Source organism: Lates calcarifer, linkage group LG15 (genome assembly GCF_001640805.2).
Source record: "Lates calcarifer isolate ASB-BC8 linkage group LG15, TLL_Latcal_v3, whole genome shotgun sequence".
NCBI classification, from domain to species: Eukaryota; Metazoa; Chordata; class Actinopteri; family Centropomidae; genus Lates; species Lates calcarifer.
Genome location: NC_066847.1, coordinates 14,665,454 through 14,688,954, shown reverse-complemented (window position 1 = coordinate 14,688,954; position 23,501 = coordinate 14,665,454). Strand labels below are relative to the sequence as shown.

At 40.2% G+C, this 23,501-nt stretch overlaps 1 protein-coding gene across 6 annotated transcripts in view; it reads right to left on the bottom strand.

Annotated features, from left to right (window-relative positions):
* LOC108876259 (intermembrane lipid transfer protein VPS13B) overlaps positions 1-23,501 on the bottom strand; it is a 308,041-nt gene that overhangs the window by 244,470 nt on the left and 40,070 nt on the right. For all 6 annotated transcript variants that reach the window (XR_007814638.1, XR_007814639.1, XM_051076101.1 and 3 more), the window contains exons 9-16: positions 22,029-22,124; positions 20,440-20,562; positions 20,015-20,152; positions 17,504-17,591; positions 14,583-14,768; positions 11,889-12,058; positions 11,112-11,306; positions 8,531-8,655 (exon numbers count right to left, since the gene is read on the bottom strand). Coding sequence is in view for 4 of the 6 variants with exons in the window: in XM_051076101.1 (XP_050932058.1) it covers positions 8,531-8,655; positions 11,112-11,306; positions 11,889-12,058; positions 14,583-14,768; positions 17,504-17,591; positions 20,015-20,152; positions 20,440-20,562; positions 22,029-22,124 (1,121 nt within the window). In the remaining 2 variants the exon portion in view is untranslated. The remainder of the gene's footprint in view (positions 1-8,530; positions 8,656-11,111; positions 11,307-11,888; positions 12,059-14,582; positions 14,769-17,503; positions 17,592-20,014; positions 20,153-20,439; positions 20,563-22,028; positions 22,125-23,501) is intronic.

Below are 23,501 nucleotides of genomic sequence, written 5' to 3'. Positions count from 1 at the left end.
TCAAAGAATTAACAGAATCCTCCACTGCTATTGTTTTCCAAATTTTTAGAGCTTATTTGGAGGGAACTGTTTTAAAAATGGAGGGAAGAGAAGACGGACAGGTTTTACCTTTAGTCTTTTTTTCCCTTATGGTGCAGACTGACTTGAAGTGTTGCAGAATTCCCCATCTTTCCAAGCCAAGGTCGCTGACCCCTCTTGAAAATAACCAGAGTGAATTATGGGCTGCTCTCAAGTCCCCTCTTTTATCTTACTACAAAAGACTCACTACAGTGTCTCGCAAAGCCTCCAAATGAACATTATAAATCATGCAAGAACTTCACACTGAACAATAACTTGGGGAATGGGAAAACTTGTCATTTTACCACCTGGATGTCAATTGGGTTGAAGAAAAAAAAACTACCATTGAAAATCCTGGAAACTCCAAGCAAAACAAAATAAGAGAAAGAAAGAAAGAAAGAAAGAAAGAAAGAAAGAAAGAAACACTTGATGAAAAATGATGGAGAAGAAAAATATTGACTGTACATGGTCTATATCATTGGCCTGATGTGGAAGTAAGTGCAGCTGCAACTGAGCCTCTGATATAGAAAATTGAGTGAATGCTTTTTTCAGCCATAAATGACTCACAGTAATCATTATGACTTGTCTCCAGTGTCTTGAATCTGGCTGTACTCATTTATGAGTGACAGTACTGTGAAAAATCAATATACAGTTTAGAATGTGCATCTATTGTTCTATAAAAGCATCACAGTAAGTGGTAGCCATCTTTTATTGATGCAATATATACCATCTGACTCATATTACATTCTTTTTTTGCCTTCAGGTATTGCATTATCTTTACTTCCCATTGCACCCTACTCACTGTGTTTGTCTTTATGTAAATCAAGTCTTCATTTTTCACTATGATTCTGCTGATGCAATTAAGTGCAATTTTATTGTTTGGCTAAATCACAATCTGTAATGACATCCATTCTCTGACTTAACCAACCTCTTAAGTCTGTGTGCTGGAGCTGGGTATGAATTAGGTGGGTGGCAGGGACTATATTTGTGGCTATAGCTCAGAGTTTAGTGGTTCCCCAGGGTCAAAGGTGTTCCATGTGTGCATTTCTCAGTCATTGGTCCTGAACAGTCCAAACTCTTCACAGAAAGAAACACTTCACACTCTCTCTCTCTCTCTCTCTCTCTCTCTCTCACACACACACACACACACACACACAGTCCTCCTCTTCTTCCCATCTGGAGCAACCCTGACCCAAAACACACATATGTGCAACTTCATACACACACAGACCAGCACACACACACACACACATACACACACTGAGATTCATTCTCAGGAGAGGGCTTCATTACACAGGGATTACTAAAAGAAATGTTTTAATCAAGTTGTGCAGACAGCTGCAGACTGGAAGGCGAGAAAATGGCAATGACGTGGTTCATCAGGCGTTAAAGGAAAACACATCAAGAGGCCTGTGTATGTGTATGTGTGTGTATAATGGTGTGTCTGTGTGTTCATGTAGCTTCCTGCCTCTGTCCAATATGTCCAGCTGTGGAGGACATGCAGTTCCTTATAAGGACAAAAAGAGACAGAAGCTCTCTGTCCAGAGACAACAGACCTAATGTCACAAATTTTAATTTCTGATTTAGCTGTAGGCTTTCATACGCCCTGTTGTCGTAACAACAAATGCTGCGCTCAACGGAAGCACCGGCTGTCTGTTCTTTCGATCCAGATCAGTGGTCTTCAGTATTATCCTCCCAAGGCCTTTGACCCTCATGCAGATGGTTAGAATATAGACTCCAGTGAGTTTTCCTTCCCCCCAGGTTGTCTGGTTGAATAAAGCTTTGACTTATTTTTTATCATGGTAACACCAATGTTTCTTGCACCTCATTACCAACTGTAGATATTTCCTTGAGCAGTGAAAATTGGATGGGCTTGTTTATGGGAAGCGACGGAGCAGTGCTGAGGCCTGGTGGGGAGGAGAGGACAGTGGAATGCACACCACAGTAGATGATAATCCACTCAGAGCTGATAATCCATCTACCCTTCCCTATTTCCCATTGTTTCCCTTTCCTCAAGCTTCAGTGCCTCAGATGACTAATTCAGGCATTAATATAGTCTTTCAGTCAACTGAAAACATCTACAGCTGCTTGTGAAACCACTGTCTTGACTTTGGCCAGTACATTTAAGTACATCTTATGGTATAGTTAAAATTCAAAAGATACTCTTGGAAAAGTAAAGTATTATTGCCTCTTGAAAATATTACAGGCTATAATATACATGTTAGGGCTGAGTTACAACCCATGTTGATTTAAGCTACCAAATGAAAGTTGTAACAATAAAGGCAAGTACACATCTTACGTGATTTTTGAAGATGAATTCAGATGAATCCTGAAAGAAAAGCTTGGAAAAGCTCAATCACTCAGAGCACACATTTTGCATTCGCTGATGCTATTTCCTTAACACGAGGTTCCTCAATACATGCATTGATCTCTGTCAAGCCATAAAACCAAATAAACTGTCTGACACCAGATGTAGAGGAGAAAAAATCTTTACTACAAAGTTGGCCAAAATACTGTGCCACAAAAAATTATGATGTTTTACCTTGCAGCTCACACTCCTTTGCACTCCTGAGCTCCAGAGTAAAAAGTGGAACAATATTACATCATATGCCATTCCAGGCTTTTAATATACACCTGTTAATACATAAATCCTACTCGTTACAGTGTGTGTCTACATTCATCCAGCTTAATCATGTGAACTTTTTTCCCTCTCTATAAACATTACCATGTTTCTTCAAGAATAGCAAAGGGCCTTGTTCATGTATTGCCTCGTTAAACAAAATGAATACTCTGCTACTCTGATGGCCTCTGAACAACAACTCAAAGCTGAGCATGACCGCAGCAACCACACACTGATTTAAGGTCATTCAATTATCTTTCACCATAGTAGCTTTAACCACAGCTACACAGACCCACCAGATAAGATCTTAATGAATAATACAAATGATTACTTCATTACAAAATCAATAGAAAATAAATCAAACTTTGGTTATGGGGCAAAACAACTGATGCAGAAGCTGTGTAAGTGTCATATATCATACATGTACAATGAGAGCACAGAAATGGACTTTTCCATCCAGCAGCCACTCCCAAATCAGTTTTCATCAGCCAAAACCATTATACCTTCAACTTGTTGATGATATTGCCCACCAAAATGGCTAGCAGACAAATGAAACAGCCGCAGTCACTGTTCTCACCAATGAATGCTGTCCATGTACATTTGGTAAATTTGACTTAGATCTCTATGGCTCACTACTGAAGGACACAGAAAGCATTTGTCCTCCTGTTCTTGGCTGTGCTTGGAGACATAGACCAGGAGCAGCTTGCTATGACTAACTATGAACAGGAGTAATGAGGCATTACAATCACACCAGAAGCCTCATGCTTCAGATGCCTAAAGCAGCATTCATAAATCACAAGAGTCTAGACTACTGGTCCAGACATGGTAATGGACTTCTAAACTTCACATAAAAAATCCTACAGGTGGTGCTAAAAACTGAACTAACCATTGACAATGTAATAGAGTTAGACCAATAATTAGATATCAAGGGAAAACCAACATTCTTTTCTATTCAGAAACATTCACAAGGCAAGTCAGCTTTTTGTGGCTATATAACATGCACCTGTAATGCCACATGCTTTAAGAAATTATCCCCTCAGAAATAGCTGAGTGTGGAACAGGGGCTGCTAAAAACGCCACATAAAAGCTGGCGTGGGGCTAAATTATTGCCTGCAATGCAACGAGCCACACTGGACTGCTGCTAGTTTGTTGGTGAGCCCCAGCCTTGGCCTTGGCCATCAGGTGGCCCTGCATGAGGAACATAATATGGTGTGAGAGCATGTGTGTTCATGTGTGAGTGAGGTTAGGTTTTGGGGAGACTGGTGCAGGTTGCACTGCTACCATCCCCTCCCTAATGCCACCTCTTTCCCTCTCCCTGCATTTCTGCAGGCACTGATTTTATCTGGGGTAACAGGTTTAACAGTCAGACCAATTGAGGCTCTCTGTAGAGTCCCTGTGGAGTTGGTGGCCCCATACATTGCCTTTCATTATGGATAAGTACAGCCTGATGCATCTCAGCTGCACGTAAAAAATCACTGGGTTCATTTCTGAGGGTTTTGGCTTTTTGCTAACCAAATGACTGCTTGGTTAGTTCACGATAGTGTGTACAAAGAGGGAGACATCAGTATTTTTCTACAGTAATCTTTGTTGAGTATCTAAAAATCATTAACATTACTAATTACTTCTCTCAGAATCTACTGGTAGGATTGGTACAAAATCTTGCACATATATCCATGCTGACCAGACATCATAAGCTTCAGAATGACTATACCCTTGCTTTTCTTTTAAAGGATTAAAAGATTACAACTGGTCTAAGGTGGCCATACAAAGTCATTTTAGGGAGAGGGCTGAACCAGTCACCCTATACCCCTCCAACATGGAAATCGACTGCCAATATATGGTATGGTGATCTTTTCACATCTTCAAAAACTGTAATGTGGGGAACCACAAGGTCAGAGTCTGCAATTGCTTTGGAACAACTGCCCTTTCTTAAAACTTAATTTTGCTTAAAAACAGAGGAAACTAAGACATTTCAGTCTAACTGAATACATCCAAGTTCTCACACACATTACCAAATACCCAGGAACAGCCAAGGCTGGCAGGGAGATGTCAAGGCAGCATACTTTCCCCAGCAAAGGCCCCTTCACTGCCCACCGTGAGAAGCGGGAGCCTTTGTGGTGAGACTGAGGGAAACATGAGCCACACTGTGGGCCAGCTCATCAGGAGAGGTGCTGGGTCTTCACAGACGCCCAGTGCCCCTCCAAATCCCCTGTGATCACCTGGCAGTCATAAAAGCTTGCTTAAGCATGAGATGGCTGCGTAATGACAGAAATGTATATGTGTGTGTGTGTGTGTGTGTATAAGAGAGAGAGGGGGAGAACAGAGGAGAGAGGGATGCAAAATGTATATGTATATGACATCACCTTCTGTACTTCCCTACTCCAAGCTACCCCTCTCTTCTGTCAGTCACACTTCCCTTGTAATAGAGTTCAAGAGTGAGACAAATCGAAAACTACCTTTTATACTGGTAATGGAAAAGCTGATCTAGGAATCTGCAAAACAAAACGACTGAAGACCGACAAAGCAACTGGAGGCAGCTCTTTTTCTCAAACCACTCTTTCACTTCTCTCTCCCGCACCTTCACTCAGGTCTCATGCTTCCCACTTTCTTTCATATTTCCTTAAAACTTCAAAAGCTTGTACAGCTCTGCTCAGTGTCTGCTCAGAGAACAGAACATCTTGGAAAGAGGTGTTGTTGGAGTTACATCAGCAGTGAGGAGCAGTCCCAAAACAAACATCAGTACAGTCAAATTAAATGCTACCACCTGGTGGAGTTCATCTTTTGGCTGCTCCAATGACCCAGTGTGTCACTCTCCAGCTCAGCTTTCAACTTTAGGAGAGGAACTGTGTCTGACTGTACGTCAGTCATACATACTGTGTATCAAATGTAGTCTGTAATACATTTGGATTGTGAGTTCTACATGGGAATCCCATCGCTCAAATATACAATGAATAAAGCTGATTGAAATTAAGATCTCAGTGTCTGAATTCACTTGAGGCTCATCCACATCTATACACAGAGACAACAGAGCTGTAACAGCTGACCAGATCACAATAGTGCAATAGGAAACAAATCAGTTTCTTATGATTCACTTGCTACCATCGCCAGTTGTCATTCACACCCTCTCTTTCTCCCTTATATTTCTCCTAACCATTGTCTCTGCTCCTCTGTCAAACCTGCTCGTCATCATTCTTCCAAGGGTAAACTGTCAGGTTGTGTTAATTAGATTTTGACTGCAGCAACACACAGGTCGTGAAGTAAGACAGCCATACCTCCTGCTTAGACAGAAAGGGTCAAATATGAGTCACTTCAAGTCAAATATGACAGGCTCACAACTTATAAACCTGCACAAAACACCCAGTCCCATTATCATCTACAGGAAAGAGGCTGACAGTGAAACAAACAGGCAACTGTTGGAAAATGTGAGACGTGGTTCCAACCTGTCGAAAAGTCGGAAACTTCAAGCTAAATTTTAACTGCGGATGAGGAAAATGAGATGAAGTGGAAGTGATCCTGTTAAGGGTAGCAGAATTATCTTGGGTAATATGTGTTCACCTAGTTTGTGGCATGATGACAATGTCATTGTGTGGTCTAACATTGTTCAAATTGCACCAAGATAAGGCGTCCTGATGCATACTATTACTAGACATGTGCATACTGTAATCCATCAAAGGCCTGCTTACAACAAAGAATAACAGAACACTTTCTTAATGTGTCAAGGAGAGTCTGTGAGAGGTTGTGTATGTTACTTCTGAGGACTGTTCCAGGCTGAAAGAAAAGCTACAGGAGGGCATTGATCTGGAATGCTCTCTGGAAAAACATCTAGTGAGTAGTAATATAGTGAAAAAAAACATCCTTTTGACATCTGAACCCACTATATGTGGCAGGTTGGGCTGAATTGGGGGAGGGGGGTTGGGAGTGGAGATCAAACAGGCAGTTACCAGTCTCTTATTGGGAGCAGAGAGCACAAGGAATCATATTCTGTCCACAGACATGCTCACTTAACATTCTGAATGGAGGTCTTGTGATTCCTTATGTAGCCAGCTAACCACTGTGCAGTACATACAGTAGTGATTGCCTTGAGAAGACACCAGGAAAAGTCTAAACCATCTGCAGCTCTTGGACACAAATCTAAACTAATGGGTGGAACTCATTTCCCATGCTAGTGCTCTCACAGAGGTTTCCTGTTTGAAGAGGAACTTTGACTGCAAGGTGTGAGAGAGAGGGCACAGGGCGTGTGTGTGCTTGCATCAAGGCTTTTTTGGATGATGGAGTGATGGAGTAACGGATGGAGAGAATTATTTTTACAGTACATCTCTGTATTTCATTGATTGTCAGAGTCATTCATTTGTTGCTATATCAACCAACTGGGCTACACAGTTGTTTCAATGTTTGGGGAGAAGACTGAGGTCAGGACATAGGCTACACATTCATTCTTTACAGGACCCCACTTAAATAATGATCTCAACAAGGCCATTCAATAAATACATAGGCACGTATACACACATAACTGCAAAAGTGCAAAGATAGGTTGCACACATAGGTTTCAACTTAAAACATTTTCAGTGATAAAAGTAAATCCAAGCCCCATGATGTTAAAAACAACACACAAAGATTAGAGAGACTATCCATCCTCTAAAATTGTTTTTTCTTTTTGCTGCCTCTCTTTCATCCATCTTCCCCTTTATCCACTTTTCCCAGGCTTTATTCCCATCCCCCTTCCCTGCGGTCCAACAAAAACGTCCATTTACGCTTTTTCCCTTTTTCTCATCCTCTTTACTCATCTTCCATCCGCTTGTCTCCCCCGGTCCTCCTGTTCTTTTGTCTTCTCTCCATTCTGTCTACACACTTAGCTCCACACACAGTCGCTTGTTTGTGTTGTTCCTGTCCCTTTCTATTTCTTCTCGTTTTCTTCCATTATCTATATTTTTATAGCTTCAACATTTAATGGCTCTGGATCCATTTCTTATCCATCTCTGCTTGTCTAAACTTTCAAATCCTTCAACTGTCCAACAGTTCCACCTCCAAACTTCTTTCTTGTCCTGTCCTCAACTCCTGACCTCTCTATGCCTCTCAAGGGGACATCCCCAATGACTCATCCTCTGTCTGGTACAAGGACAGGGATATAGCAATATGTTTTTTCATCTACTTTGACACCCTTGGCTTATTTGTCTCTCCTTGTGTTTCAAACCATTTGAGAAATTGTGGCAGTCGTTACCCGATGACTCTGTTTTTCTGTTTTCCCCACTGACCGCTATATAAGTGGCTCATCTATCACTTTTAATACTTTCTGATGCACTGGCCACAAGAGGCTCCAATCCTCTACATAAAGTACAATACATGGGCTTGACAACACAAATGCGCCCACACACTAACAAAAACTTGTATACAGACAGCCAAGCATGCATTTAAACACTCCAAAGCACACATACACACAGAAGGCACACACGTTAACCCCTCCAGAATCTGAGGTCTGATGTTTTTACTTAAACTAAGCACCATGAAACCATTTCTCTGAAGGATCCAGACAATGTTTACTGTTGTGTTAGCAGCCTATTGTGATAGGAAAACCATTCTGCCGTGACAAATTCTATTTTTGAATGAGTTGGAAATATACAATATACATTTTGCACCCCTTGTGTACAACAGGGTGTTGACGATTTGCTCAGCTTTAACCAACTTCTTATACAGTTATGTTGTTTTCCTTCCACATTATATTGTTTTTGGGTTTTCCCCTATATGTGCATTAGATTCAATCAGTTACTGATGGTTGGTTCAATCTCACAGTTTAAGACCTACCTGCCTGCATGCCTACTCAAATTCCCATCTATCGTACAAGTGCTACAAGCTCACCAGTATGCAGGCATCTGAATCAGCTTTCCATAGAGGGCAGTGCTGAAGGAGGGGATGATGGGGATGAGAGGCAGGAAACTCCCTGCACTGTCCTGGCATGTCAAGCCTGCCTGGAACCCAAACACCTGGAAAGAAAGACAAAGAGGGAAGACACAGAGAGACGGGGAGAAAAACAGACATGAAAATTCTGCATTATCAAACTATCTATTATAAAAAAAAGACAAAAGTTCATATCGCTTATGAAAATAAAACGCAGAAGCACACAACCAGAACTGTTCTCTCATCTTAATCATCACTAAAGTGATTTGATTCTGTCAGTCTTCAGCCAAGCTATTGCAGTTCAAACCTGTCCTCTTAAAGGCCCTGGCATTCAAAGAGGCCCTGGCTATTACGGAGACCAAAAACCATCTTATACATCCTTCTTTGCTGTACAAACAGCTGTCAGTGAGTCCAAGTCCTTACAGTCTGGGAGCAAATGCTGAACCTTAAGAAACTTCATGTACACTGCACATTAGACAGCTACAGACAGCTGCAAGTTTGTTTTCTCCTGCAATAGTTTTTAAAGGTATAATTGATTACATGGTAGAAGTGACATGACCACTGCAGTGTGATTTAATGAGGATACATATCACTGAGTGTTGAACACTCTGTATCTAGCTATCTGGCTAGTTTTTGTTCAGCTCTCTAGCACATACATACAAACTGAACTTAAGTTTTCAGAATAAATACGTTTTCTATAAATGAATGCACATACATAAAGTAACAATGTGAAAGAACAGAAAAGATGTTTAAAAAAACATTGCTGAAAATGAGAGCAGCTTGGAAGTAACACATGCTTCCTTGCAATAAACAGAACAGTCACAACATGTTTTAAATGGATCAGATTTATCAGGTCCAGATTTTGCCCAAATCAAGCCAACACTCAAATCTTACTGTTCAGCAATATAATGTATTTTGTAATATTTAATTTTATACTGAAGATAGACGATGTTGGCTTGGCCCAGCTGTCTACTGCTACTGCTGTACAGCAAAGAGTCAGAATAGTGAAGTGAAGGTGTACCAAACCCCCAGCAGACAGAAAAAACAAAAATGATAATTCATTTTATATTAGGACAACTGGCCTATAGGTGTAATATTACACCTAGTAGTATATCAAATGGAACTGTATGATTGTCAGACACAGATGTAGACATGGTAAAAATCACACTTTGAAATGCAAAACTGGGGGCATACAGCTACAGACTGATTCACTGCAGCTTCCTCTGAGAGACTAAATTTAAAATTCTGCTCTCCTTTCAGCAGCCTGAAGTGATTAGTTATTTAAATTCAATTATGATAGATTTATTTACTTCTGTGGCCTCCTTACTGAGCAAACAGACCGACTTTGAGTTCTTGTCTACAACCAAGGAAAAGAAAGACAATGACTAACTGCTACCCACAAGACAGACACCTTAGCTCTGACAACCAGTGTCAATAAAACACAGATTAAGATAAGCCTTAGTTTATAGCCGTTTAAAATCACTTCCTGAAGTGGGTGAATTGCGGCCAGAATGGCCTTCACCCTTTCATTATCCCACTGCCAAAATCCAGAGGTAGAATTAGTACCTTGGCAGATACAGATGCTGATCAGGTGATTGGTCAGAATGATCCTTGGCCACTGACCAGCTGACTGTTAACCCTGCAGTGACCCTATGATAAGGACTACTACCACGACATCCAGCAAGCATCTTGCCTTAAAGAAGAACAACTAGACCAGACTGGACAAAAGGTGCTAAAAAATAGACCTTACTTATTGTCTGAAGAACCAAAAGACTTTGTCTAAAGCCCAGGTTTGAAAAGTAAGTTCCATTAACAATGTATTTCATCCTCTCAGCTTCACACTACCAAACTTACCAAAACTATACAAACAACACAGGAACATGGTAATGTCACAGCTGCAAATTACAAGCCTGTAGCAGCCCATCACTTTGGTAGGTAAAAACCATGAAGTAGAACAGAGATGGACTGGTTCTCATCAGGAAGCTCAGAGCTGAGATTTTTATGACCAGGTGAAAAGGGGTCATCAAGGTCATTAAAAGGGTCATTAGGGTTATTTCAGGATGGAGTAAAGACTGCTGCCATGGGGCTGACCTATTGAGTTTGAGCTATAGTGCATGACAACCATACTGCACAAATTAGTGGATGAGCATTTTGTGTTAACTTAGACAAATGAAAGATAAAGAAACAAAATTTAAAATAAAATTAAAGGAAACAGAATTAATTAAAAACAGGGTGATAGAGTAGAATTAGACTTAAGTACAGAAGTATATGGTGTATGTATGATATCTACTTCTAAGTTTTGTAAATTATCAATTATCAATTGTTTCAAATATCAAACAAAATTTTAAATAAGAGAACCAAATAAGCAAACCCAAGATGTGCTGTTTGTTTGAAAAAATCCAAAGAGGTCAGGTGTAGATGTGGGATACAGCTCAAATCTAGAAATTACTTGCTTAGCAGCACTATGACAAAGCTGATCAATGTGATTATTAAATGACCACAAGGGAGTGAGTACCACACAGTGGATTATTGACTTGCTCACCTTGAGGTAGAGGTGTGCATAGCAGTGATGTAGCAGGTTGTCAGAAGGCTGGCTGAGACTGCTGACAGTGCTGACCAACTCTGGAGCATACATGGGCACTGAGTGCTCAACATTCACCCTCTCCACCACAAACTGCACAGCAGGTAGAGGACGCACTGGCTGAAACACTGGCACATGGACTGGTCCCGGTGTAGCCTGAGAAATTTAAAAGTGAATATGGGTTAATAATGAGACTACATCTCACACACACACCGCTCTTGTTGTAGTCTAAAGTTAAAATGTCCACATCAGTCTTTCTCATACATCCCAAGGACAACTCTCTCTAACAAGTTTAAATAGTAATTAAATCTCACCTAGTGATATGAATTCTGTGTGATTTATATGACGAAGTGCATTTGATGTTTGAGCTCTATGTTTTAATATGGACATATTGTCATAAAAAATATTTATAAGAGAAATGAACTAAAACTGCTCTAGAATACAATGAAATCAGATTTTTCCCGCCTCACTACAAGAAAGAAGAATGTGATTATCCTTTTGGAAATATCTCATATATTCAGTGTATAGAAGCTTCTATGTCAGTAGCTGAAGTTTTACTATGCAGTAGTATACATTACATTTACAGACTTCTGGCGATGTAGCCAAAAGTGTTTGACCATCTAGTGTGCATATCATTCTTTCTAGTCTGGTTTGTATACTAGATGACACTATAATCTTGCGCAATCGCCCATGGCACATTAATAACCCTTCAAAAAGCAGTATGCCTGTGTGCACTACCTTGCATCCCATGATGACAGGCATTAGTGTTTGAAGGAGGTTGAACTCTGCCATGGAGACAGTGACTGAGACTTGGAGAAGAGTGAGACAAGTGAGTCTGGTTGGGATGAATTCCTCCAAGCTTGATATCTCCTCTGAAGTAGCTGAAACATGGCTCTCCTCAATTATTTCTACGATAGTGACAGAACAAAAAGAAAATGTTATCTTTGGAACAAATATCATAACATACTGCAAAGGAGCAGGGACGGCAGAGGGTAAAGTGCAAGACTCATCATAATACAACAAAAACAAATGGTTCTGCTTTGTTTTAAACAAGTGAATCTAACCACAGGTATGTGAACTATGGTGTATTATTTGAAATATAGTGAGGGAGTGGGAAAGGCAAAAGGCATTTGGATTTGAAAACTAAAGATTGTTTTACAGAGAAAGAGGTTAGCTGTAAAACACACCAATTTCTTTGAGTGGGCGCCGTTCCACTATGCCTGCAGCAATAAAATAATAAAAGGTCTTTTCCAACAAAAACCACCACCTCATACACAAATAAAATAAACAAGCATTATAAAAGTACTGGCATCTCCAAGATATATTCATTACAGTGGCTGTTTCCCAGTAGCTTTGTTTTTGAACTATCTCATAAAACCACTCATTCAATCAATAACCAGAAACATCCGGAAAGGCAAAAAATGAAGCAAACCAAGTCAATATGGAATAGAGGTTGGCAAGGTCAGTGCTCACCAAAGTGAGGGGTGACCAGAGCACTGAACCACTGAACCACTGAACCACTGAACCACTAAACCACGTCCAGGGCCTGGGGTGGACCAAAACCTGATCCCTTTGTTACTGAACGGCCATGGCTCTGGTCCCAGGACAAGGCATGTTTCAGTTCAGTAAAGGTTCTATTGGGCTACATTCCCAGCTCTAAGGTGGGCTCAGAACCTGATCCCAAAGCTGTGTTGCTATTTGGCCTATCGCCACAGCCAGCATCAGGTTCATTTGGCACTGCCATGTCCAATCTAATCATGTGCCAAGAGTTAATATCCATAGTCAACATTCAAATTACAACGAATATGCAGCTCACGTGGTACATGGTGGCATGATTACATACATTAAAACATCCTCTATTTAAAGCACACAGTGTGCACATAAACATACACACACTTGCAAATGAAAAATGTTACTGTGTAAACAAGCCTTGTATTTCTGTGTTCCACTTACCAGATCTAACTCTAAACATCTTGTTATTTGTTCCTTCTATTGTTCTTCTGCAATATATTAAAAAACATTCACACAAATGAACACACTGTAAGTAATTTGCGAGTTTGAACCTCCTGCTCTAAACAGAGCAAGATCTCATAAAACACCATCTTACAGACACCAGCCAATTTGGCTCCCAGTTACAGCTAGTTTTGGGGAGGAAAGTGAATCTTCATGGGCTCTTGGCAAGTACTGTATGATGAGGAGTAGAGAAGATGAGGACTGGATGAATAGAAAGACAGCCATGTCTTTGACCTGCTGAACTCTGCTTCTCTACTGGCAAGCACACAAACACTGTCCTCATGAAACCAAGACTGGAATACAGAGCAGCTGTCACCAAAATCATTTGCAGACTAGATAAAATCAGAAAGGTCCCAAAGACAGTCAGACCATCTGTCCAACTAAGATCATCTGTCCTTTACACGAGTTAAATGTTGATGAAAAACTTCTAGTGAAGCTACCAAAACTCCTACTGAACATATCTTTCTCAAATCAAGAATACATTTTTGTTGACATTTTTGAGAAGTGCTTGTCTATTAACTGATTAACTGATTATTTGTTTCTGATCCAAAGGCAAAAACATAGACTGATGTTTTTCAACTGTAAAGTTCTGCAAGTCCAAAACTGAATAATATTGTAATTAAATGGTGGCTAAATGAGAGGAGAGGAGAGGAGAGGAGAGGAGATGAGAGGCACATGGTTTAGGAAAATACGTAAGGCATGTGCTATTTTATCACGGCATCTGCAATAGCTACCTTGGTTTCCTCTTTTATGTACTCTCAATTTCTCAGTTACCCCCCACCCCCAAGGGTCTGGCTACACCTACCCTTTTCCAGAAAATGCAAGAGAGCACAGACACATATAGAAACATGACGGAACACACTGACCTTTCCTGTTTTAGTCAAAAGCTCTATCATAATTATCCCATCATCTATTATCTATCGCAGATGCTGAAACAACCGAAACCTACGGATGTTATCATTTCGCAGAAATGAGAGTTATTGCTACAGATATTACACACAGAAACACATTCCATGTTCTTTCACAACATCCTAGGGATGAGCTCACCAATAGCTGTGCAGGGACGATCACTAACAAAGGTGTTTGGCTTAACCTCCCTCATGTGGTCCAAAAGGTCACTACTTTCATGTACAGCTGTGTGTTGAAAGACGAGTTGTGCAAGGAAATAACAATGTGATGAGAATACTGTAAAGTGCAGACTGTTGCAGTTTCTAATCACAGGCAGGATATAGTGGAATAGAATCGAGTACAAGATGAGAGAACAAAGTAGAAGCACGACAAGATGAGAAACCGTGTTGAAAGAGAGTGAAGCTAGTTGAGTGTAGGGAGTACAATGAACTACCATTTGCTACCTGACTATTAGATAATTAGCTATTAAAGTCAGCCCAGTAAAACAGGTATTAGAATGAGATGTCTAACCTCGTTGTGGTTTGCAATAGGGTTCATACTCATGGTCCATGGCACAGGTGACCATCTTGAGGATGCGGTGGACAGCACTGCTGTGTAGCCTGACATCCAGAGGTCCCACCACCAGCCTCTTGATGGATGTCTCTTGAACAGTGGGCGCTACCTCCTCGATATTCACCACCGAGAAGTCCTGGGAGCCTGCAAATACAAACACACGTACTAAAATGCACCCTACTGGTCAAAAAAAATTAGAACATCCCCATTTTTACCAGTTTTTATTGGGATTTAAGCAGTCAAGTGAATAAGCTTAAATAGTACAACGGTATGTGGTAAAGTGCCCAAAGAAAACAAAAACTTTAGATCACCAGAACTGAAAAATCATGTAAAATTCATAGATAATAGGCCATTTTCAGGGATTAAGAAATTGGTTAATTTACACCTTTTCTGTAGCAATGGCAGCAGATGAAGCTTTGAAAGTTAATGCAAACAATTCCTACAGGTGCCCCAACTTGATATTGATGACTTACAAACACTGTTTGTACAAAGGCAGTGCTGGACCAAACTGTGTTACTAAACCCACTGATGCATTATTAGACCAATATTGTAAAGCAGGAAGTAGGACTGTATATTGCTATAAGAATGGTGAGAAAAAGACAAGTAACAAAGGAAGACAAACTGAAAAGAACTAGACTGTTTCTTCAAATGATGGAGACCAGCCACACTTAAACCCCATCCTGCTGGTTTGGGATGAATTGGACAGAAGGTGAAAGCAAAGCAACCCACAAGTGTAACACATTCTTGGGAACAAAATGTTTAAGCAAAAAAAAATGTATGTGTTCTGAAATTTTTTTTGCGTATATTGTATGTGCTTTTACCAACTTGAGCATTCAGTCAGTCACCAAATTTAACTGCTTTTTCCACATTTTTCAAAGTAAGAAAGAAAGCACAGAAGAAATCGCATATCACCCATTGTACCTCATGTACAGAACTATGCATGTCTTCACATAAATATTTAGGTTTCTATAGCCAATCTTTTAATTCAGTACAAGTACAGAGGCTCCTCATCTGTTAGGCGAAAATACAACAAAGATGGCAGTGGTGTAATGCAGCAGCAGGGAACAGATCACATTGCCGTGAACCACTGGAATGATGAATATTCCAAATGTCCACTTCTCTCACACAGCTGTCCCTTCATTCATCGCAGGCCCCTGTTCCAGAGGTCCACTTAAAAGACTCAGCTCCCCGGCAATAAAAAGGAGAAATTAAAAATAAAAGAAGGGGGTGGATGAATGGCAGTGAGGGAGGAAGAGGACAAAGGGTCACAACTTGCTTTATTCCCATTACATTCCACCACTGCACTAAACATTCTTACAGTTCAGAGAGTGAAAACTATGGATTTAACGTTTTTAGCCGAAAGGGCTGGAGGATGGGGGTGGAACTCCCCCTGAATTTTGGAGATTTATAAAGGGCAACGGGCAATGCCACTTCCCCTTCCCTTTTTCAGTAAGATTTGGCTGTAATGGATTAGGCCTAATATCAACCATATGGCTGCAGTTAGAATGATCAGTGCAATGATGAGGAGGCTGAAATTATCCAGGATTTAGACAATTCATTTGCCAAGATTTAAAAAAAAGTTTTTAATCTGCAGTGTTACTCTAATGTGAAGTCAATGGTGAGAATGACCTGGGTCGGTTAGTTTTTCAGTTGACTCAGAGTTTATGTTACTTCTGTGGCAATACAGGCTAATTTGTTTGGTTGACACTGGATCTGGTCCATGTCCGAGAAGAAGAGAAACACTGACAGAGGAGAAGCATTCCAATTGTCAAGGGTAACCACAACCGTCCCGCAGGAGAAGAGACTGACACTTATCCTGCTGTCAGAAATGACTTTGACAGCTCAGGATGACAGTATCAATGTTGTTTTTAATTTAGATTATTATCTGTAGCTGAAAGCAGGAGGAAACAATAGCCTAGTCAGAAAGAGTTACAGGCAGAGAGAAGTAAAATGAAAGAGAAAAAGAGGGAGGGAAGTCAAACAACACAGGTGACATTACTCTCCTATCAAATCAAATTATCTGTTCGTGTCATTGCACTGGTTCAACCATTTCTTTGTTTCTCTGTGTTATTTTGAAAAAGGGTGTGCTATATCATAACATTATCCTTTTACTTTTGCTAGTAGAGAGACATAGTAAGGGACTGCACTTTATCTAGATTTAATCAGATTGTTTTCTATTAAATGCTGAGCATGTTTATGAATGTCAGTCAGGTGTCATTGGCATACTTATACAGAGAGCAGCTTTCTAGCAGCATTGAAATAAAATGCTCAACCATCACACAGAGACATCTGTGGGCCAAATCTAACATTTCAAAATGAACGGAGAACGCTTTATCTCTTAATGGGAACTTCAGATCTTTCAGACTTGAATAAACATTCTTGAGTGCTGCAGCTGAGGAATGAGAAATCCTCCCCGTCTTAAAGCTTCTACCAGGAAGAGTGACACCTAATTAGGCAAGAGGAGCCTATTCACTTTCTCAAGAGCTTACAGGTAAAGAGACGGGGGGGGGAAACAGTGTTTCAACAAGCAGCGGGGAGAAAGAAACTCAAATACGTGTCAGCGCAGACTAAACACTTCTGACAGTTGCCCTCCAGGTAAGTTTGGGGTGAGAGCGAGGACAGGAAGGGTCAAGGACCAGGTGGCTGTGACTCAAACAAGACAAGCTCTTTCTTCTAGTCTCCAGGGGGCTTGTTTGACAGAGAGGAGAGAAGAGAAGCTAGTCAAAAAGAAATGGAGAGAGAGAGACAGAATAAGATAGACAGAGAAAAGAGAGAACACAGCAGAGAATGGAATAACATGACAGATATTAAGAAAAAGAGAGAAAGGGTGGCAGGGTTAGCAAACAAGCTCTGTGAGGAGAAAACGCACTGGACAATACCTTTGCCACTGCTGTTCTCCATTGTGTAGAGATAATCCATGTAGAAAGCACCGAAGCGCTGCATGCCTGCTATCTCCGTGTAGGTCTCCTGTCAAACAAAAGAAGAGATAGGTAAACATTCAGCTGTAAGGGAGCAAATAAGCTGATAGCCTTAAAGGGTGGCAGTGACTGGGTCACGGTGGATATGGCAAAGGGGGTCAAATCAGCGGTATAAAGAGTTACTGAGGGGTTGATCTACTTAACTGGATATCATTTTTTACTGGCCAATAATGTCACTAATATCATGAACTATTTGCAAAGATTTGAAATGAAAAGAGACGCTTTATCTGAGCAGGAGGATGGAATTATCAGTGTATTAGTATAACTCACTAAAACTCAATTTTCTACAGTGCAAAGGGAAGTAATTTACTAGATAACAACTCTGTGCTTTATTGAGCAATAACCTATTTCTAAAAGGAAGTGAAAGTGTCCCCATTCAATTGGTGCCTGGATGTATGCCACTGGACATACAAATCATTAATCGTTATCGTTATCTATTAATAGATAGGACTTTTTTTTGCGAGAAATCAAAACTGTCTGATACTTTCAATCTAAAATTGCAAAAGCTGCAGTTTTTAAAGTATGATTGAGTAGACTGTACCCATAAGTAATAAATACAAGTTTGAAAATGAAAGTGCTTTGTAGCTGTATTTTAGTGTTTCCTAACACTAAAATAGTGTTTGAAAGGTTTCTATTTCCATTTTCTGTCCTTTTCAGGGTTGTGCAGCCTATCCAAGCACACATTGGAGAGAGGTCAGAGTACACCCTGGACAGGACCCTGCTTATTATATAGCTAACACATAGATAAACACACTCAAACTCAGACATAAGTGCAATTGGTTTACATTTGACCTAAACCTGCATTTTATGCACTATGGTTATTATTGAGAATTAAAACCTAGATATTGGCAAAACTGTGAACTTTTATCTTATTCTGGATCTAAAGAGCTGTCAGCGTATTGTTCTACCATAACCCATCATCATCATCATTTATTTGTCTGCAGGTCAAGAGCTATTGACCCTATCCTAAAGAATAATTCAAAGTATTTTTCTACTGCCAAAGAAACCACTAGTAAACAGTGAGGATTAGTGATCAAGGAAGAAACAGAAAGAGAGCAACTGAATGAGGCCCCTTACACACACACGCACACACACAGAGTTAACACCTCCACCCCAGACTTACCCACTAGCTCTCCAAACAAAGATTTCAATGGAGCCTTATCAAAGAGTCAGGTTAATGAGTAATATTTATTAGGGGATATCTAATGGCTCTGGCATGCTTTTGGATCAAAGCCATTAGCTGGTTTCAAAACTGCTAATGAAGTACCACTAAACCTTTGACTCCTCTACTATCAAGCAAGAATAGATGGATGAATGTCCAAACAATTGCTTCATTGCAGGTCATGAACATTTCTTAGCAGAGTCAACACTCGAGCTGTGGTGGCTGATGAAGTGAGCTGAAAGTTATCAGGAATAATGGCTTTAACACCACTACTTAGATAGCAGCAACAATTCTTTACTGCAGCCAGCCACCGGGTGACTGACAGAAATAATCAGAGTGGTAGGGATTTAAACTGGAATGATTTATTTCAAAGAAAAATGAGAGAGAGTTAAAAAGCAAACTCTTGTATTAACTTAGCACCACTAATTATTGCTAAATATGGCATTGCCTTACAGTTTTTTTTTTTCCAGATGAAGCCTAAAGAAATACTGGAGCAATTATAAGATTGTTGTTTACTGACCCAGATAAACTACTGTTAGCAAAGTAATTAGTGCGCTTGCTTTACCATGTCACTTCCACCAGTGTCATCTCCATACTGATGTGTGTGTTATTCTCTTTTTGGCAGTGATGGGCCTTCAGTAAACCTTTTAAATATATGAAAATAAAGAAAACTATGTCTTAAGATTTCTTTTCATCTCTCTTGTGAATATTTGCTTTCTCAACAGCTGAGTTCATTTCAGCAGCTTGACGTCAGCTTGACAACGCAACACTACAGATGTTTCATTTGGGGAGGACTGTGTCAATTGCCAGTGCTGCTCAAGTAAACAGCAAAATTAATGCATTTAATTAACACATTTTTTCAGAGTTTTGCTGTTGCTTGAATAAGTATGTTACTGAGTAGGCCTGTCTGCCCAGCTGTGAGGTGTGTGCTGAGTTGATTGTTGGCCTGGCTTGGAACTGACTGCTTAATTTTTGCCATATGGTTTAGTCTCTGCTATCACTTCTGTGGGTGTCCTTTGAATGTTTTGTGGTAAGTCCACTGAAAAAATGCTTGATTGTCATCACAAACAAACTGTAATGTTGGTTGGATTCATTACAGGCAAACTGTTTCTCTGATGTAGCTGAGTAGCTTCTCCGAGGCAGATGGTCTTAATGTACTTACACATACTGCATTTTGTTTTGAGAACAATATTTTTTTGGTACAGTAGTATTGGGGATGGGGACTTAGAGAAGAAATCAAATTTTGTGACCTTGTGAGTAGCAGTATCTAGGATGAACTCAGCCCGGACTCCGTTGTTCTCCGGACTGCGGTAGTCAAAGAGAGAGTTGGTGAGATAAGTCATTCCTTTACTGCTTAGGCTGTCCCCACAGCTGAAGAACACTGCATCCTAAAGAGACACAGGGACAAGAGAAGAGAAAAACGAGGAGAGAGATGAAGGAGAAGATACTCAGAGAATATAAGAAATATTAAAAGATTATTTCAGATGCAACAAAGACACATGCCACAAATCCATAAAAAATCATCCAGATCAAATCAAACCACATCTCTACCTCCTTCTGACAGCTCCTAAAAGCAACAGAGACTGGTTTAGGTGTAGGTAAATACTTTTAAATTCTCTTTACTCTACACTAAAGTTTTCACCCTTTGTTTTTTCATTTTTCAGGCTGTTTTTACCTCTTCACTTCGGTTCATGTTTTCCTCAAAATCCCGTACTCCCATGATGCCTTTCAGGCACAGGGCCCGGCAGCCCACAAAGCCAATCTGACAATCGAAGAACGGCTCTCCCATCATCAGCACCTGGACCAAAGACAAGACAAAGGGGACTTTAACCAGTTTTGTAAAACAGGGAACATGTCAGTTAAATAAAATGAATATTAATGGACTTGGCTGGATGGTAAAGACATTTGAGGGGAGACTTGAGGATGTGAGCGTGTGAGGTAAGTTAAAACTGAATAGAGGGAAAAATGCCAGCCTCAGAATCCTTTTCCAACACCCAGCATGTTATTAATAACAGTGCAATAATTCAAATATATCAATTTGACTGAAATCCCCATTTACATCACAATAAAACATAAAATGTGAAATTAATGACAGTTCAAGACTCAAGTTATTGTGGCCTTATCACATACAAGCTTGTCCACAGAGACGTTGGTTTGTGGGCTCGTTGTAAGTAAAAGAGCAGTGGTCAGGCAGCTTCCACACAGAGTGGCGTGTGCATGTGTGTGTGGTAGTAGTCAAACAGCCCCTGTGACCAGCAAGGTGTGGTTGTCCCTCACCCACCCTGCCTTTACTTTACACATAAACAGAGAGCAATCCAATAAACCTTTACATTTCACCGCAAAATAATTACAAGGCTTAGTTTTTCCTGTTTTACTAGCCATCCCTCTGCTTTCAATGCTCTCACTTTTGGTCCCAGTTCAGGCTGCTTTCTCTCTCTTCCAGCAAAAGCATAAATTACAGAAATTGGAATTGGAAATCTCTCAGAATTCTCACATCTGGTAGAAAGCTTAAGAGCAGAAAACCCCTTTCCTACTCCAACCAGGTAATCAGAGAAAAAGGTTTAAAAATATTTTCTACACCAAGGGGGAAATGCAGAAATGATCAGACTTGGGCTCGACTCAAACACGGATTCCACTGTGTTCACAACAGGCCACAGATTAGTGACCCAGGGGGGCTTTATAAATGCACTTGGGGAGGGAATTAAGAGGAACCTCTGTCCTAAAGTGAAGAGGGAGACAACAACAAGTAGTAGTAGTAGTAGGAATGATGGGGATATTTGTTGGTCTATAGCCATGATGAGTAACAAGGCTGCTTTCCAGATGGATAATGTTGGTAAAGGGCATATGTCACTAGTAAAATTGTTGGGGCTTCATGTTGCTTTCACAAAAATAAGATTCATCATCATTAATACCGTTTACAACTTTAGGGATGGACATAATGACCTAAAATCCATATCAGGATAAATATTTACATTTGCCTCTTTTTCATTAACAGGACCATGTAAGAATTTCTGACATCTGGACATTGGACATGCAGCTGTTTGGTTGATTAGTTAAACTCCATTCTCTGTCAAACTCCGTTAAATTCCGTCATTGGTTACTGCAGTGAGTCTCTGTTTGTTATATGTAATGTAGAGGATTTATTGAATAAAAATCCCCATATAAATAAATAAGTAAAAGACTATAATCCATAAGTAATGCTCAGTCTCACTGTAATTAACATATTTCAGGAATCAGGGTAAGAATTAAGATGTAGAATCTTACCTCAATAGTAATTCCCTGTTGCTCCAGGCACAGGACCTCTCTGGACTTGACCTTCTGAGGACTGTAGTAACTGCTCTCCGAATGGGTTTCTGTCAGCTGAGACAGAAGGAAGGGAGATAGAATCCATTTAATATTCTTCTGAATATTAAAAAAGAAAACAATGGACTCAAATAAATACATAACATAGCAGTCAAAGCTATTTTGCCTCAGAGTAAAAAAAATAAGACTCAAATTTAACTTCAGCAAGTGAAATGTTTCGACAGGTGTCACAAAAAAGCAATAGACCATGAAAACTGAAGACTCTACATAGTTAAATTTTCAGGGTTAGTGACAGTGCTGGACTAAGAAAGTGGATTAAGCATTTAAAGATAATTATACCAGATCAACACTAGTCAAGTATAGAGGAGATTTTGCCACAAAATCAAAAGACGCCTATGAAAAATTATGCTTTGTTTGACAGATTAAGTAATAGTTACTGCAACAATATACAGATGTTACAAAAAAGCAACACTAAAAACCGGAAAGCATATGTTTCATTGTGTATGTGCGTGCGTATCCACAATTCACTGCTGAAACAGATACATGATTTGAAAAATAAACAAAAGCTATGCAAGTCTTTGGATGCGAGGGGCTATGAGGCCCTGAAAAATAATGCTTAAAACCAGAAACAATAACATCTAAAAAAAGGACAGATGACATTTTCTTAGATCAGAGACTGGATTCCAGCCTTGGGACTTTTTGGTCGTTCTCTCTTCCAAGTTTGGACTCAGGCCAAAGACATTCATCAAACCACATGACAGCCACTCCTCGCTGATTTTAGAGGAGGCTCTCTCTGGCAATCAAAAAATGACTTAAGAACTCAAGATACCAAGGGGAAAATGATAATGCACAAGTGATTGTTCCTTGACTACTCAGATAATAAAAGACTGGGAGAGAGGGAGAGAGTGTGACCACCCGGTCCAAACTAGCTGGTTAGGGTGAGAAGGGTACAGAGCTGTGATGCTTTTGAGGTTGGCCATTTTAAAAACTGTGGGTGTAGAGCAGAACTGTGCAGGCCCCAACCCATTCAACTTTAACACAGGAAGCAGGTGCAGAGCAAGAGGCAGCTGTGCCTTATTATCCCTAGTGATGGAGCAGACTCTCTCACCCTAGCTCCCTTCCCCTCTTTCGATTCTGATGGTTTGCTCACGTGCACGGACCACCCCACTCCAAGCAGCATGTTCCTGGGAGCAGCAATAAGCAAGGGCGTTAAATTAACTGACTAAAGAATTGTCTGACAATATCAGTGCACAGTGGCAGTGACAGTAAATAGACAGAGACAAACATTATCAATGTTTATCCCATAACCATACAGTCACCTTGCCCAAGCTAGACTGGTGTTAAGTATACCTAGACCTGAAACAACAAAGCAGGCAAGACAGAGAAGCAGCATAGCAATGGAGCATCAAGACAAATGCTTAATATGGCCAGTAA